The sequence below is a fragment of the Agelaius tricolor genome, unplaced genomic scaffold, assembly GCF_023055355.1.
Source record: "Agelaius tricolor isolate 1412-34295 unplaced genomic scaffold, bAgeTri1.0.p SCAF_1, whole genome shotgun sequence".
NCBI lineage: Eukaryota > Metazoa > Chordata > Aves > Passeriformes > Icteridae > Agelaius > Agelaius tricolor.
This window is the reverse complement of record NW_027269261.1, coordinates 113,124,945-113,142,469: the sequence shown is the minus strand read 5'-3', so window position 1 is coordinate 113,142,469 and position 17,525 is coordinate 113,124,945. Positions and strand designations below refer to the sequence as shown.

Sequence of the window (17,525 nt, the reverse complement as noted above, 5' to 3'; positions counted from 1 at the left end):
AAAATGACATTCTGAAACACTCCATGAACCCCCTAAATCAATCTGAAATTGAAGAGCCAACTGTCTTTGAGAACATCTTGCTCACATCACGTTCTTCTGCAGCATCTGCACCTCCAGCACCCCAGGATCCCAAATACAAAGCGCTGCATCCTCATAAAATGAACGGGATAATTAAAATCACTACGTTCTCAAAAATTACACCCTAAACCTATCAAAATATGATGTGATCATGGAAAGTGCCATTTCCAGGACTGAAAAGACCAGCAGATAGGAGAACAGGGAAATCTGTTGCAGAAGTTCACACAGGGGTCACTGGAAGGTGTAGAGAACATGGAAAGTCACAACCACTGCATCCAGGCTGAGCAGGACCACACAAAAACCAGGTATGAAAAGCATGGACAAGAGCCACAGCAAAACTGGAGTGAGAAAATATGGAAAAATCAAAAAAATCAGCACAGTATGATGCTGATTTGAAGTGCAAAGGGGAAAAAAATCCAAATAAAGAATGAGGAAAATTGTGTGGATAAGAAGATTGGTGGAAAATGAGAAATTAGGATGAAAAAAAGCCCAAATTCTCTTTATGCTTTCCAATATTTAGGCTCAGATTTGCTCTGTGGACACAAATTTCTCCAAGGCTTTGAAAACATTAAAGAATTATCCAAGCACAGAATTTATCAATGAAGTTTAAAGATACTTCTTTCAATTCCAGTTTATCACCATTTTCTGTGAGGGACTAAATAATATTGACATAATGTATTTCACGCACCCCTCCAAGGCATATTTATGTATAAGGCAACATAAATTAAAACATTTGCAGCTTTAAATGTTTTATCAATATTTAATATTTACACATAAAATCATTAATGTCATTCAATGCAAAATATTTAATATTACTGTTTTTTTCAATTTAGAAAGTTGATAATTTAAACAAATTTGCATAATTTAGTGAGCTGGTAATTTATATCAATTTGCATTAAATAACCACATGAAGGGGATCACCAAAGGTACACTCAAGTTTATTTCCATTTTTCACCTATTTTATATTTAGCCTGTACTACAAACTGCTGCTTCCAAAAAAGTGTTTCTTTTCCTGTGAAATACATTAATTAAAGCAAGAGACACATCCCAGCCTGACATTTGGAGCTTGCAGCTGGATTTTCTTACCCCTGATTGCACATCATAGAGGGTGTGGGTGAGGATGATCTTGAAGACTGCGTGGGACCGACTGCTCTCCTCGTTCATGTTGGTGGCAGCCACTGTCCGAGATTTGTTGCCCTCAGACATCAAGGACTCGATGTCCTAAATACAATTTTCACAGCCATGAGTATATCTGCATTGACATCCTTTTCAACTACCTCCAAAAATCACCTCATCTTGGTCAAATACAGCATTTTCTTGCTAAGCCTCCCATTTGTTTATTCAGGATTATATGAGGAAAAAAAAAATCAAACTTTTTTGGCTCTAGAAACTCCACAGTGTCATGACTTCACCCACTCCTCACCCTAGATATTAAATTATCAACAAAAATAGTACACCTGGCTGCACAAAGCAACACTCAAAAGCAGAGAAAGAAGTGAGGAACAGCAATTTGTGTTTGAACCTTGTCACATTTTAGCCTCAAGTTGTCATGGTCTGAGGATCTGGAATACTGACAGAAGGCTCAGAGGTTTATAAAACAGAACCATGTTGAAAAGGACATTATATTCCTCCAAATTTTAAGAGCTTATTAAGTACTTTGATCTTTTGTGATGAGAAAGGTGCAGCTCCCCTGCTTTGGGGTTTCACAGCAATTGTGTAAAATGGTTAAAACCTTGGGGTCTTGGGCTAAACTTCTATTTCTGCATCTGTAGCTGGGTGATGCTAAAACAACTCAAATAAACAGTCAAACAAAGGACCAGCACAGACCACTGACTCCAAATTCTGGATTACAAAAAGCTGCTGGGCAACATGGAAAGGCAAAGCATGAAATGTGTCCTGTCTTAGCAGAAACCACCATGGAGAGCTGGATGAACACCTGGAGAAACTGCAATTGCACTGTTTTCATGTTTTGGTTAAGCTGACAGATTCCATCCCATATTTATCCATTTTCACCACAGTAAGTTAAAGCTCCTTAAAAAACAGGGCATTTTGTGCATGCACATATAAACATTTACTGTCCTGCAAGCCAGTTTCATGTGATGCTCTCAAGTATTTGCTTGGTAAACAACCATTAGTTTATAATTCCAGCGTGTGCTACTGGGAAAGCAAATTACTGAGTAGAGCATGACAGGCAAAAAGTGACACAGTGGGGCACTGAGAGCCTGTCTCTGCTTAATCCTGGGCCTGTAATTAATCACAGAACACTTTCTCATGACAGTCTGCACTCATCTTAATGCTGAGAGGAAATCTGTTCCATTCAGCAGCTGGATTACTTCCAGAATTACTGAGCAGCACAAGACGAAGGGAGTTTCTGCTCTCCTCCCCAGGGATCACATCACAACAATCTGCAGCTCTCTTGCTCTAAGATTACTGATAAGGAGCATTTTAGTAGTTCTGTCCAGCTTAAGGGACAGCACCTGGGGTTTAGGATGTGAAGATAAGCCTTTCATAAAGTTGATCCTTACCTTGTAGCTAGCAACAGCTAGTTTGGATAGGCCATCTACGTAAGGGCCATAAACACTGTGTTCTCTAACCTTTAATGACTGACGGCTTCTGGTTGGGGGAAAAAAAAGGGATTTATAAGCACATGACCGACTTAAGACAACATTTACACAAAGTCCATTTCTCACTGACACATCTCAAACAGGATGGTCTCACAAATACCCACTGAAGCACAGAGCAAGGGCCAGAATGCAAACACAAAAAAAGCTTTGTAACACATAAAAAGCTGACACAGACAGTGTCGTCACTTCACAAAAGGTACATTTACTCCAGGCTTTTAGTCTTGCTACTTTATTTTGATTTATAATGAGGAGATGCTGAGATCAGGAAGCAGCAAAAGCCATCCCAGGCAAATGTTTTAGATGGGATCCATTAAGGCAAACTGGTTATGTAAAGGAAGAGTGTAGGACAAATTCTACAGTGCCATTCACACACAAATTCCTCACCCTTTGGGGTCAAGGAGATCTCTGACTTTCTCATTGTAAATCTCCATGTAGGATACTTCCACTTTGAAACTCTGCTCTTCATTTTCTTCTTTCTGTGCTCTTTCAAAGAGTCCACTGCAAAGTCTAGGGATTAATCCAGGCTGATCAGCAGTACCCATCATGGTGTAGGATTTTCCAGACCCTGTGTGAGGGAAGCTGTGATTAGAGAACATGCAACAAAGGTTCCTGCTGTGCAGAATATTGATAGGAAATAAAAGAGGTTAATTTTTTTTTGCATTTTAGTAGAAGGTATTTGTTCCATTTTCTGCCTTAAAGTAACCCAAACACCACTGAGCTAAAGATTATTTTAATTAAAAGGAAAAGTAAAACAAGAAATTTGGTTGAGAGTGCTGGAGAACTTTTAGATAGATACAGCCTTACTGTAGATGACAAGCCACTAATGAGAAAACCCCTCATATTACTCTTTAAGTATTACATTAAAATGACAATTCAAGATTATTTTAAGCACAGAGGCAGAAAATCTGAGCAATGCTCTGAGCTCAAGGACGATCATGGTCACGCCAAAGATTATCATATGAAGTGTGAGAAATAAGGGTAGCCAGCAGCAACAAAACCTTATTTCTCATCCTGCCCACCTCATATCTGATGTTACAAAAGAGGAAAACATTTCTTATCTACATTAGAAGGTATTTCTCCTCCAACAATGTCACAAGAGCCGTGGAAAGAACCAGAACACAACACCTTTGGAGGAAACATTTCTCCCTTACTCTGGGACTCACCTGTTTGCCCATAGGCAAAGATACAAGCATTGTAGCCTTCAAAGGCATTCTGAAGAATATTCTCTCCAAGGCACTTGAAAACAACATCTTGACCTAGAAAATAGAACCCACAAGCCAACACTGTAACACAGCAAGAGCTTTTTGTCCCTCAATTTGGATTCTTTGACAATTAGGTAGAAGCTCTGAGGGTTTTCCTGCTGTTGCTGCCTAAATCACATCCAGTGTTTGCTCCCTGGAAAGGAGCAGAAGATGTGCTCCAGATTTATGCTGCTGTAAAAATTAGGGGCTGGGATTATCATGGAAATACCTGGATGTGCTTAAAGCAACATCTTATGAAGGTTCATACTCAGAAGTTTTATCAGCAGAGAATCTATGACCAACTGCAGAATTTAATCTGCTGGGGAACGACACCTCCTCAAAATATACTCAAGCTGTGCATTTTAATGACAGTCAGTTGATTTTAATCCAAGAGAATCAGCAGAGCACTGGAAAATTTTACTGTGTAAGACATTGGATATTATCATGAGGAGATTTTTGCAGAGAAGGAATCACAAGTATGTGGAAGATATGGATATTCACAGGGTACTTTGCACTGGCAAAAAGTAAGGTGTAACATTTCTTTTGTAATTGAACTTTGAGCTTTTTGGATTATTTTCCAAGCAGATGAAGGAAGGCTTAAAATATCTGGGTAGTAACTTGAAGAAAATTTATTTTCAGAATTAATTTTATAACCCAAAAACCTCAAGTTTGAACAAGGCATGACAGAACTTTATGGACTGAAAAGTTGTCTCAAATAATGTTCCTTTAAGCTCTTCCTTTCTCTTATTGAAGTTCCTATCTTTACAGCCAAATTCATGCTAAATTCCCCAGCAGAAGCACCAAGAACTGTGCCAGGCTCAGCTGGGGTAACACTTCCACTGTATAACAGACCAAAAATTCAGTTATATAGGCACCACCTTTAGTTTGAGAAACAAAATATGTAACATTCCTATGTAATTTATATGGCTGAAAGTGTCACATTTTTCTCAGTGGCTTGATAGGCTATTATTCATTAGTTATTTGTTAAAGAAATTAAAAAGAAGTGTACGTCTCTTTGATTTTTCTTATGATTTTTATGAAATAAATACTAAGTTCAATTGATTCCAAATTTTAAAGAATAACAACTGTGAAAGGAATAAATTATAGGAGTGATAACTCCAAATACAGTTCATATTTTACCATAACTATATGTCAAAATGCATAAAAATAATACATAGTAAACTTTTAACTGAATACATTACACATTCTCACTAAAGCATCTGAATTCACATACACTCAAATGAAATGAGGTTTTTATTACTATTAATATTCCTTTATTAGGTTTTACTATGATGCCAAACTCCCATCAGCACTGAAAAACATGAAATTATACATAACAATGCTCCTCAAAAGAAATAAATTGGTTTGATGCATTTAAAATGAGGGAGTTGGAGCAGTATTTTAAATAAAGCATTTAAAATGAGGGAGTTAGAGCAGCATTTTAAATAAAGCTGTAAACAGGAGTAAAGCATCATTGTGCTGGGTTTCTCCACTCTCTGCACTGCAAAGGGGTGGCAGTGCCCATTGCTGCTGTCATCTTTAGAGAAAAGGAACTGGAATGATTGAAGATTTTCCCTTTTTTGACAGCAGCCAGTCATAGAAGGGACAGCACTTTGTGCCATATGGCCTGTGCCCTGCAGCAAGGACTGTATTTTAATCAGATCATTCCCACTTGGAGACAACCAAGCCACAGTAAATGTTATTACCTGCATATTTTTCTTTGACAGATTCATCCATAGACCAAAAGCAGTGATCATATGCAAACACCTGCAGGAGAACAACCAGGACACCTCAGAGCAGCTACAGCCAAATCCAACACGTTATTCACAATCTGACATTCTGAACCCAACACACATTCCCACTGAATTCCTCATTTTCTAGCAGTTTGAAGCCTAAACAAACACTTCATTTTCCTGCATGCTTTTATTTGTTCCTCGTTTCTATTTGTTCCTTTCTGTGCCAACCCTACTCCCCACTCTCCACGTGCCAACCCAGTGGATGTCAAGGACCTCTCCATTTCTCCCTCCAAACCCATCCTTGCAATGCATTTTTCACCAGAGTTTCTCTTTTGCAAACTGACAGATGTCCTCTAGCTCTTTCTGCCTCCCATCTCTCCGTGCCTCTTGTCTGCATAAATTAAAAACAAGCCTTCGGGTAGGAAGCTCTTTCCATACAAGAGGAGTATGTATTTATTTACATTCCATGACAAACCAAAGCAGTCATCAAAGTCTAATATTTGCAAGGAATAATAGAAAAAAAAATCAGTTTTATCATGAAAAGAGCAGCACTATAATATTTTTAATAGAAAATTTTCAATTTTGCCATAAATCCGTCGAAAGGTCCACAGGCACCTTTTGTCCTGAAAGATGACCTGAAATAATACAATGTGTATTTTGGGACAGATGTTTGCAAAAACAGCTCCCCTGGGTATGTAACTGCAAGGAAAAATATTAATTAGGGTAATGTCTGACCTACATTCACAAAATTTATTCTGTAAGATGTAGGAAAAGGGAAGTGCAATGTGGGGCTCTCTGCCTGTGGATTTCCCCTCTAAGCTTAATGGAAACTGCTCTTTCCCCTTTGGATGGCCTGCATTGTTACACTGCTGACTACCAACATTTATGAAAATGCTTAACACAGCAAAATCCTTGAAATTGAAATAATTTATCTTCAAAAATACATTGTTTCCCCCTCCATACTACACTGATGTACCAGCATCAAGAGATAAAGTAGTTATTTTATATCCTCTAACTGAGGAAACAACAGCTTGTGGATTAAAAATTATGGTGCTCTTTTTTTTTTTTTTTTTTTTACTTTGAATTCATTTTACAGCTAAACATATTATTAAAGCATCCCAAGCCTTCAGAACATTTAATAAAACATCACTGGCTGCATGAGCACATCCATGGAGCTGAACCCTGATCTGCCAGGGCAGAGTCTTCAGAACAAGCACGAAGTCACGGGACCATAAAAACAAAATGAGTTTGCTTTAAACACAAATACCAGAAAATGCTTTTAAAAAGCCCACAAAGAACAAATATCCTCCATTCAGAGTCTGCAGTGCTGAGTGTGGATGTTCTCATTTGTTCCTCTGACTCATTTCTTGGCACGGGCTGTACAGAGCATTTCTGCAGCAAGGAGATGCTTCGAGTTTCTTACTCAGCAGCTGATCAGCCACAGAGCTCTGCAAAATGCTTTTAATATCTGGATAACCCAAGAGTGAGCAAGTGATAGGACAACTCTCACACACTGATGAAAGCTCTTACCTTTGGGTGAGTTCTGCTGTTCCCCAATTCATCAGGAGTGGAAAGGATTTGGTACAAGGTCAGGGGAGGAAAAAAAAAAGACAAGAAAAACAAGGACTGTTAGTTGTAGTGATTTCAGCTTAATTGTGCCATCATTAATCAATGGAATGTTGTATTAAAAGTTCATTTCTCTCCTGAGATCTCTCTTTGCTTACAGACCCCAAAGTCATTTTATAAACCCTTTCAGGGGCATGATTTGAGATGCTGCTCAGAGTTGATTTAAAATTCAAAGCTACTGATTTTCCTCATGCTGCATGTCTTTCTCATTCTCTCACGGGCTTATTTTTCTTGTGACACCTCTCCCTCTTTCTGGGTGTCACTGCCTCTTAAAAACAAAGTACCCAAGCAGCATAAAAATTTCCAAAACCACTTGAACAAGAACTGCAGGAGTGTTATTCAAGAGGAAATTTCAGAGTCCAGCCCCTGGGCTTGCCCAACCCAGCTCTCTCTGGTTGCTGGGACAGCAGAGCAAACATTTGCTTCCTCAAAAGAATGAGCAGAGAACAGCAATTCTTCTACTCTGTTATGTGCAGAACTTAAAAGTTGGGGGGGGTTTGTTTGTTTGTTTTTAAGCAAGCACAAAATTACTGGAGTGACCTTTAAAATACCAGCACGGCCCCAGTGGATGACTGCAGGTTATGCAGCCTCCCCACATCAGAGGCTGGAGAAAAGCAGTAAACACACAACAAGCCACTGATACTCCCCTTGTCCTGGACCTTCCAAATGACATTAGGAAACTCTTGACATCAGCAACGAGTAAAGTCTTGTGACAAGCAACACTGATTTCTTTTGAACAGAGCAGGAGAAAGACATGGGAGCCATACAGGATTACCCTCAGAGCTCCTGCTGCTCACAGGGCTTGGGAAGCAAGTTTAAAAATAGTAATTTCTGAACACTGTCTCTCAAAACCAACTATTTATTACACAAATCCACCACCCCTTTTTGCTCATGCCTGGATCTGCTGTATTTGTTTGACAGAACAGGAATGATGGGCACTTGGGAGAGCAGGATGATTATTGAAGTCAAGGTCTGAGCATTTTCTCTCAAATTTCTGAGCATTGTCTCTCAAAACCAATTATTTATTACACAAATCCATCACCTTTTTTTACTCATGCCTGGATCTGCTGTATCTGTTTGACAGAACAGGAATGATGGGCACTTGGGAGAGCAGGATGATTATTGAAGTCAAGGTCACCCCTTGTGTCACGGGGTCATCCAAGTCAGCAATGACAACATGACCCCATTTCCTCTGCTATCTGGCTTAGCTGAAATAAAGGCTCTCCCAAAGTCCTGGCAGCCAGCTTGGTGTGGATTCTACGCTGTTACTCCTGGGTGGATTTTACTGAGGGAATCTCCTTCAGTGGGGCTTTGATCCAGATACAGCAGACTCCAGAGAGCCCCTCTGGATCCCCCTCAGAGAGACACGGGAGCATTTTCATGGCTTTCTGTGCTCAGAAATGCTCATGGAGCACTTTGCTGCAGGACTTCACTGGAAACTGCCTTTAGGGGAGCTCTGCTTACAGGGCAGGCTAATTACTATTCCTACAAAAACCTCCTCCTTGTAAAACAAAGGGAGCAGCAACCCTGGATTCAGAGTCTGAGTTTAGCACTCAGAGATGTGACACAGCCCTGCTCACATTCCCCAGCCCAATTCCAAGGCAGGATTATATTGCAACAACACAGCTGATCTGCCCAGCCCTCAATATAGGGCATATTATTGAGTATTTGGGTTAAAGCAGCCATAAGGATATAATCTGAGAAGTTCTATCACAGATACAATTTTAAGATTATGGATTACACAGGGCTATGTATCATCAAGCTTAATTTAAGACCTTTAGTCTGAGCTAAGTATCTCATTTTCTGAAGGGCTGCACAAACACACAAACCCAGGTCTTGGGTCTTGCTTAATCCAAATGTGAGGGAACAGAAGCCCCACAAAACCCAGAGTGCAGCATTTGGGACACAGCACAGCTACACAGAGCTGCAGCTTGTGTCATGTACTTTTGACCACAAAGAGAATAAATGGGACAAATGTTTCCCCAAGGAAAACATTAAGGGTGCAGCCTGCATCACTGTGCTGTGAACACATGAGCCCATTAATGCTGCAGCTGCGTGCTGGGCCCAGAAACCCATGAAAAGATTTTTAGCCTGATGCAAAATCCCTTGGGAATTGAATAGATGGGGAAATAGAGCACCCACAGCAGCCTGGTTGGCTGCAAGGACACACTGGGTGCTCACACCCAAGTGCTCCTGTCCATCCCAGAGGTGAGGAAAAGGTAAATACCAAGAACAGCACCACCCACACAGCCAGGAAGGATCTCCCACAACAAAACGTGACAGGAACCTTGTGTGCCAAGAACAGGGAGGTGACTTTCACCCTCTGCTCTTGTCAAACCCCACCTGGAATGCTGCACATGGTTCTGGTGTCCCCAGCATGGGAAGGACATGGAACTGGTGAAGCAAGTCCAGAGGGTGATAAGAGGACTGGAGAACCTTCTCTAAGGAGACAGGCTGGCCAATTTCAGGCTGTTCAGCCTGGAAAAGGTTGTGTGGAGACCTCACAGCACCTTCCAGTGTTGGAAGGGTGGCAGGGAAGCTGGAAAGGGACTGTTCATCAGGAACTGGAGTGGCAGGACAAGGGAGAATGGGTTCAAACTGAAAGAGGGGAAATTTAGGTGAAGATATCTGGAAAGAATTGTTCCTCATGAGGGTGGGGAGGCCCTGGCACAGAGAAGCTTCCAGGGGTGAAGCAGCCACAGCTTCTCTGGGTACCCTGTGCCAGGGCCTCCCCACCCTCACAGGGAAAAATTCCTTCCCAATATCCCATCTATCCCTGCCCTCTGGCAGTGGGAAGCCATTCCCTGTGTCTGTCCCTCCATCCCTTGTCCCAAATACCTCTCCATCCCCAAGGATGCTGCCATTTGAGGTGCAGGCAGCTCCTTGGCCAACAGCCAAAAATTCCCATCTATCTCAGATACAGCAGAAGCAGCCGAGGCAGGGAGGGAAAACTTATCTTTCAGCCACTGAAGGATGTCACTGAGATGCTTCCAGCTACTTGTTTTCACTTGTATCCAGTCTGACAGGAATTTGCCAACTCCCTTCTCTTATCTCTTCTCAGTTCAATGTCAAACAGAAGTAGAGGGAATCTAATGCATCTAATTTAATTCTAAAATTAAAAAAGGAGGAAGACTACTGCAAAATAACATCCTACATTTAAGAGTATTTTATTTACTGCAGGGAATTGCAATGAGATGATCTTTAAGGTCTTCTGCAACTCAAATAATTTGGTGATACCATTAATATATTTGCTGTTTTGAGAGTGAATGAAGACATGGAGCTTGGGTAAGAATTTGTGTTTAAACCACCTCTTACACAGTGTAAATGTGTCCTGATCCAGCTTCTTTATCAGGACACACTTGTTTTGTTAAGAACATTCTGGTGGTTCCACAGACCTCAAGCCCAATGTAAAAATATGAATAAAATCAGAGCAGGTCCCAGCTGAGACCATCAGTGAATGTGCAATACCACTACCGCTTCAGTTTTTTAATAGAATAATTAAATTACATATTCAAACACAATAAACTGTTCAACCATAGTTAACAGAGGCATTTTAGTAACACACAGTTTTTCCGTGTTCAAAAGGGGGGAAGGAAGGTTTAGTAAGCCTAAGTGTATTTCAGATTGTGCAAATGATGAGGGGGAAAACACCCCAGCAAAGGAGCAGAGGTGAACCCTGGCTGGGGAGAGGAGAGCAGAGCTCAGCCCTTATCTCTTCTGTCTGGCTGACCCCCCAGCTCAGAGATAGCAGCCAGCTGGCAAATCAGCACATGCTCTAAATCAGTCACAGCACATCTCCCTTCTTGTCTAAATCAGAAACTGGCAGATGGGGCAAAGGGAGGAGAAAGGTGGGAGGTGGCAAGGCAGGAAAGCAGGGGAAAGAGCTCCAGAAGCTCTAGGACAGGAGCTGACATGCCAAGCATGGGTTTTCTTCTCTCTATTTTTTTTGAAAAAGAACATTTCCTATGGCAACAGCAACTGCAACAACATCCAAACTGTACATTTGAGTGATGCTGCCAAGTGGCACAAGGCTATGCTGGATTTATGGAATTGAAACATAACATTTTGTCATTTTCAGAAGCTTCTGGACTAGCAAAATATAATAAAAATTTGAGGGTTAGAAAAAAGAAAAAGAGAGGCAACAATTCCAACCATGAATCAGGAAAGACTCAGCAAATCTCTCCAGAAATTCTTATTGCTTTCCACTTTCAATCTTCCATAACCATTGCAAAAATAACCATATCAAATTCCACTGTAATTAGTGCTATTTTACACCCTTCTGCAGAAACTATCCAGCATAAACTCCAGAAAGCAGCTAAAATGCAACTAGAAAAAGAAACCGATGGGGAAAAACTCCTTGGTGTTTGCAAGTGAAAAGGCGTCAGTGTCCCCCCAGAGATCACTCTATAAGGCCACATCTTTGTGTTCCCAGCTGGCCTAAAAAATATTATTATTAAAAATAAAGTTGACATGATGTGTAGCAGTAATTTACTCTTTGGATGCAGTCATTCTGGAATTCTGGTATTTTATTATTAAGTTGTAGCAGGTTGAAGCTGTACAATAACTATCCTAGGTTCTGACAGACACAACAGCATGGTTTACCAATACTCCCTGAAATCAAAGAACTAAAGCTACATTGGGCAGAGTTTGTCATCCCCTCAAATCTTTCCTTCCTTTCTTTCCTTGGTTAAGTATGGCTCAAAATAGCACTGGCAGGGAAAACCCTGAAGCACAATTTCTTTTGTGGCTCCTTGTCTTGGTTTGAAAAGATTGGTGCTTGTTCAGGAAGGTAGGAGCTTCCCTTCAAATGCAGAATGTAAACCCTCTCCCTCCAAATTATTATAATTTTGAAATTAAGAGGTTCATAGGTAAAGATATGGGAGTAGGAATAACAGTTCTTTACTAGGAAAAAAAATAAAATAGAAATGTAGTAATACAAAACAACACTGACATTCAGAATAGGACCTGACAACCCAGTAGGTCAGGGTGTTGGCAGTAATCTGATTAAATGGTGGTTGCAGTTTTCTTGGAATGACAGATGTGATTCTGTTGGAGCAGTGATCTTGCAGAAGATTAGTTTTCTTCTGAAGGTCTAGTGCTGGTGTAGATGAGCCTGGTCTTTTTCTGGGAATTTCATGCAAAATAAACTTGTTCTTTTGGGAAACTAGTGGAAAAGGCTGCTATGGTGTTCCAAACCTCAGATTATATCCAGGTAGGAATGCCTGGCTCTTCCCTCTGGGTGGAGCATCTCCCAGTGGGATGATGGAATTTTATCAGCCATGCAGTGACACTCACTGGCCCATTAGCAGAAGATATTTCCCAGAGGGAGGATTGGTTATGGAAGAGATAAAGAAAAACTGCCCAATTACAGAAGATAACTGCCTCACCTCTAACAGATGGCAATAGAATATAGACCCCCAGCTACATCTTACAACCTAAGATACTCCTGTACAGTGTTTTATGGAATCACAGAATGGTTTGGGTTGGAAGGGACCTTAAAGATCATCCCACTGCAATCCTGTGCCCCTGGCAGTGATACCTTCCACTGGAATTAAAGGTGCTTTCCCTTGTTCTCACTCACCTGCCACAAGCTTCCCTACTCAAACACAGCAGAGCCAGGAGCACCTCAGGAACAGCAAATATCCCATTCCCAGCACCTCAGCACTGAGCTTTGCTAAGCAAACGAGGCTCTGTTTGAAGAGCAGTGGGTTAGAACATAATGGATTTCATGGACTGAAGGGTTTCTCAAGAAATCTCATCCTTCAAACAAGGCTTTGGGGTCCTGAGGGTGTTTGGGCACTGCCCAGGCTCCCCAGGGAATGGTCACAGCCCCAAGGCTGCCAGAGCTCCAGGAGTGTTTGGACAACGCTCTCAGGGATGCACAGAGTGGGATGGTTGGGGTGTCTGTGCAGGGCCAGGAGTTGGATTAATAATCCTGGTGAGTCCCTTCCAGCTCAGGAGTTTTTATAATTTTATAGCCCCTGGCCATACCTCAGAGTGCAAATATTGGTGTGAGAAGTGGAATTTCAAAGGAAGCGCTCTCATTGCCTCAGCATTAGACACCTGCCTGAACAAGAGATGGGATTTAACAACCCAGAGTCTTTTATTCTGAACAAACTGGGCTTATGATGTCCAAGCTTCCCTATCCTTCACTGTACTAACAGGACCTTCCTAGAGTGGAGAAGCTGGTAAGTGGTGGAGGAGTCACTGAAGAGCTCCAGCACCAGCAAGTCTCAAGGTCTTGCAGCAGATGCAAAGGAGGCACAAAACAAAAAAAAAAAATCAGGAAGATCTTGGATTTGTTTGAAGTTTGGGAGCCCAGTTATGTTTCTGAAGCAGATCCTTTAATTGGTAGCTTGTGTGGGTTTTGGGTTTTTTTTTCCTGTATGAATATAGGACTCAGAATGAAGTATTTTTAAGAGCCAGAACTGCAATGGTCAGAGTTTTATTGTTTAAATTTCAGCTGCAGAAATTCTTTCGTGGCATAAAAAAGCACCAGCCAATGGTGAAATAAAATATAGAGAATAGATTTAATGATTTTACTAACACAGATATAACCAAAAGGCAGCAGTATGATAGCTGATAACAAAAATCAGAATTCTTTGAGAAGCTGTTTCCTCTCCTTCTGCCTATCAAATTCAACTTGCAATCCATTTTGCTGCTGCCAGGTATATACAATGAGAGGAAAAGTCAACTAAATCAAGTCTGATCACTTCAAGCTTATCCTGTGATACTCAGAAATCCATTTTCACAGAATAGTTCTAGAGATTGTAAAGTGCTTAAGGTTATTTGGTTTCACAACTGTTGAGCAGTTTATAAATGTTTCTACCCCATTTTTACACTCAGGCCAAGTGGTATCAAAATGCTGAGGCGCACCAAACTCCAATTTTTGATGATGTTCTGCAAATAATATTTTTCTTACAGAGCCTCATTTTTATTTCCACAGAAATACTGAATTTTTTGGGAAAAAAAAAAAAACCACACTGCCCTATTTTGAGCAAAAGATTTTTTTGCAATCAGAAACAGCCTCTTTAAAACAAAATCCCCTATAACATTAAAAAAAAACCCCAAAAAAACCTGTGAAAGAGCATACACAGTTCAAAGCCTAAACTTGTGTAGCTACAAGGAACAAAGGTAATCACTGTTCCTTGGAAAATTCCTCCAGTGCTCCAAGGCATTCCAGGCGTAGTTGGCGGTTACTTAGTTTCTACTGACAAAACTAATTTTTGCCAGCTCACTCAAAACAATTAAAAAAAAAAAAAAAAAAAAAAAAAAAAAAAAAAAAGCCCCAAACACCAAGAACTCTGGTTGAGCAGCAGCTTTGTGGGTTTGGGGTATTTTGTACTTGGAGCTAAATTTTCTGTATTGTTGGTACAATAATCTGCTTAGTCCTGACCACATTCAAGCGGTGCATGGATCCCATAAAGCTGGTGTTATGACAAGGGGATTACAACTTTATCCTTTTGTTTGTAAATACTCAGATGTCAGGATACTATTGTGCTCTAGAGAATGTTTGGTGAACAGCCAGTCCCCAAACTTTCAATTACTATTGTGAATTACAGTATTTTTTAATCAAGTGGGCTGTAGCTACCTTTTTATAGTCATGAGAGGGAGGGAAAGGGCCTCCTTAGGATGTGGCAGCTTTTTAACTCCTCTAGGAGATTCTAAATGGAAAATGATGGCAGGTGGAGCAGCATGTACAGGAAAATACACAATATATGGTAATCTTGTTCTACAGCATCAACAAACTCAGCATTCACATCCAGGGTAACCTTTAGCCAAGCCACTGGCACACAGGATTAATCCCAGAATGATCTCCTGGGCACTATCGAAAGCAAAAGATTGGAACTACAAGGAATTTAATCCTTCAAAGGGTATTTCAAGAACTCTCTCATGTCCACCAAGACCGGGTTTTCCACCTTTGGTAGATCACCCAGCTGCATCACCCAATCCATAAACTCATTAGAGCCTCTACTTTACACCAGTATGAGTTTCTGTTTTCCTTGAAAACACAGATACACGGACCAGAATCACTTGGAAAGGCAGTAGATTTTTCCATGGACTCTGTGATATTCACACAAGTACCTAAATACAAATGTGTGCACCCAATATTCTTTGAAGAAAGAAGAATCCCAGAACAATTTGGGTTGGGTGGGACCTTAAGGCTCATCCAATGTCAACCCCTGCTATGGGCAGAGGCAATTTCCACCATCCCAGGTTTCTCCAAGCCCCATCCAAACCTGTCCCTGGACACTTCCAGGGATCCAGGGGCAGCCATAGCTTCTCTGGGCAATCTGTGCAAGGGCCTCACCACCCTTCCAGAGAAGAATTTCTCTCTAAAATCTCCTTCAGCCCCTCTCTGCTTCAAACAAGGAAGAGAAAAAGAGAAAAAGCGAGACATTTGCAGGAGTACAAAGGGGTCTACAGCCAAGGAGGCTCCAGAGCAGCCCACAAGCTCTTCACCCTCACATTAATAATTTATTCCACTCTAAGAAAATTACTGTAAGGACTCTTCAACTCAGGGAATCAAATGCCTCACCAAGAGCATTCTGAAAATGTTGATAATGTTTTCTATGTTTTTTAAATAGGCACTAGCTCCCTCCAAACACAAATGTGTAGAAGAGGTGTCTCTTGAGTAACTTGTTCATTCCCCATCTACTCTCCTATTGAATTACCAACACCATGAGGCAGCTCTGTACTTTTAACACTTGACAGTCAACATTTTTTGACATCCCCAAAGAACTTTCAGTCATTTATCTCACAGCTGTCCAGGCAATTTGTGTTAGATAATCACCAATGCAACTTGGGAAACACCTTCCAGCCCTGAGGCCTAAATAAGAAGTGAAATTGCTTCCTTCACTTTTTTTTTTTTTTGTTCCACAGGTCTGCCTTGTCCTCCAGTGGAGAGGAGAGGAGGACTTTTCACCTTCCTCTCTTTGGAATTGGTTCTCCAACTTCTACCACATCCACCAAGCATTAAGCAAGTAGGAAATGTCTGGAGAGGCAGCAGTTCAAAAGGGAACACTGCTGTGGCCACATTTTGTAAAGAAATCAATCTTAATGGTGCTGTTTGTGCATGCACAAGGCATTTACGAGATTGAGAATTTCACTGGGTACAGCAACCTGTCACTTTCTGAACCTTGATGCAATTTCAGCGCCATTGGATCTCCAGCTGATGAAGAGGGTGCATGCACAGTGCCAAAATTTCTACCTCAGAGCCGTTTCTGGTGCCTCCAGAACCAGATGCCTGCTAAGCACAGTGTTATTTTCATGTGGTAAAGTCTATTCATGGCCTGTTTTGGATCCAGCTCCAAATGAGGGATTCAAACAGTATTTAAAATACAAACACACTGGAAACCACAAATTATGTTGGTCTGATGGATGGTGGATGGGGAGGAGGGAGAAAATCAGAGCTGTAGGCAAGAAGGGTTGGTCATTAGCATAAAAAAGAGATTTGTCTTGGCTCCACCATTCAGTAACCCTGAAATTCCTCACTTCAGCACATCCACATTCCATGATCACAGTGATAACCCAGAGGCTGTTACAAGATCTGGGTACTCAACCTGAACCCTCCATCAGCATCCGAGGAGCCTGGGAGGTGAAAGAACAGCACAACTCATCTGAACCGTGCTGCAAACTAGAATAGCAGCTTGTCAAGGCACTGGCATCTCAAAAAGAGCACTTCAACAAAAACCTGACATGTATGAGAAGCCTCAAACATTCAGCTGGAGTAAAATAAGTGTTTATATGTATCAAAAAAGAATGATGTCATGCTGTCCTTTGCTCTTCCCAGGAGCACAGACTCTGTACCCTCCCTGATCAAAGCTTTCAATGCTGTCTATATTGCTCCAAGCCATTTAAGACAACCGACTGACTGACAGCATGGAGATAAGGAAGGAGGGAGCAATCAATATCCTTATCACCAGCCCTGGAGAGATCCAACAGATGCAGAGATGTGGTGCTTAAGGACATGTTTTAATAGTGGGCTTGGCAGTGCTGGGCTAATGGTTGGACTCCAAGATTTTAAAGGTCTTTTCCAACCTAAGCAATTCTAAAATTCTATTATTCCAATTTCTATCCAATTTCTATTATTCCAATTTCTGTCCAATTTCTTTTCCAACCTAAACAATTCTAAAATTCTGCTATTCCAATTTCTTCCCAATATCCCATCTAAGTCCAGAAATCTTACTACAGGAGTACCTGGCATGAGGAAATAAACA

The 17,525-nt window shown here is 41.0% G+C and overlaps 1 protein-coding gene across 3 annotated transcripts in view; it reads right to left on the bottom strand.

Moving 5' to 3' along the window:
* Nucleotides 1–17,525, bottom strand: part of KIF13B (kinesin family member 13B) — a 124,492-nt gene that overhangs the window by 68,188 nt on the left and 38,779 nt on the right. The window contains exons 3-8 of one of the 3 annotated variants that reach the window (XM_071447761.1): nt 7,210–7,225; nt 5,650–5,710; nt 3,866–3,958; nt 3,087–3,267; nt 2,604–2,691; nt 1,165–1,299 (exon numbers count right to left, since the gene is read on the bottom strand). In XM_071447761.1, coding sequence (XP_071303862.1) covers nt 1,165–1,299; nt 2,604–2,691; nt 3,087–3,267; nt 3,866–3,958; nt 5,650–5,710; nt 7,210–7,225 — 574 coding nt within the window. Of the gene's footprint in view, nt 1–1,164; nt 1,300–2,603; nt 2,692–3,086; nt 3,268–3,865; nt 3,959–5,649; nt 5,711–7,209; nt 7,226–17,525 lie in introns of those variants that run through there. The other 2 variants (XM_071447768.1, XM_071447776.1) reach the window with 2 other exon arrangements.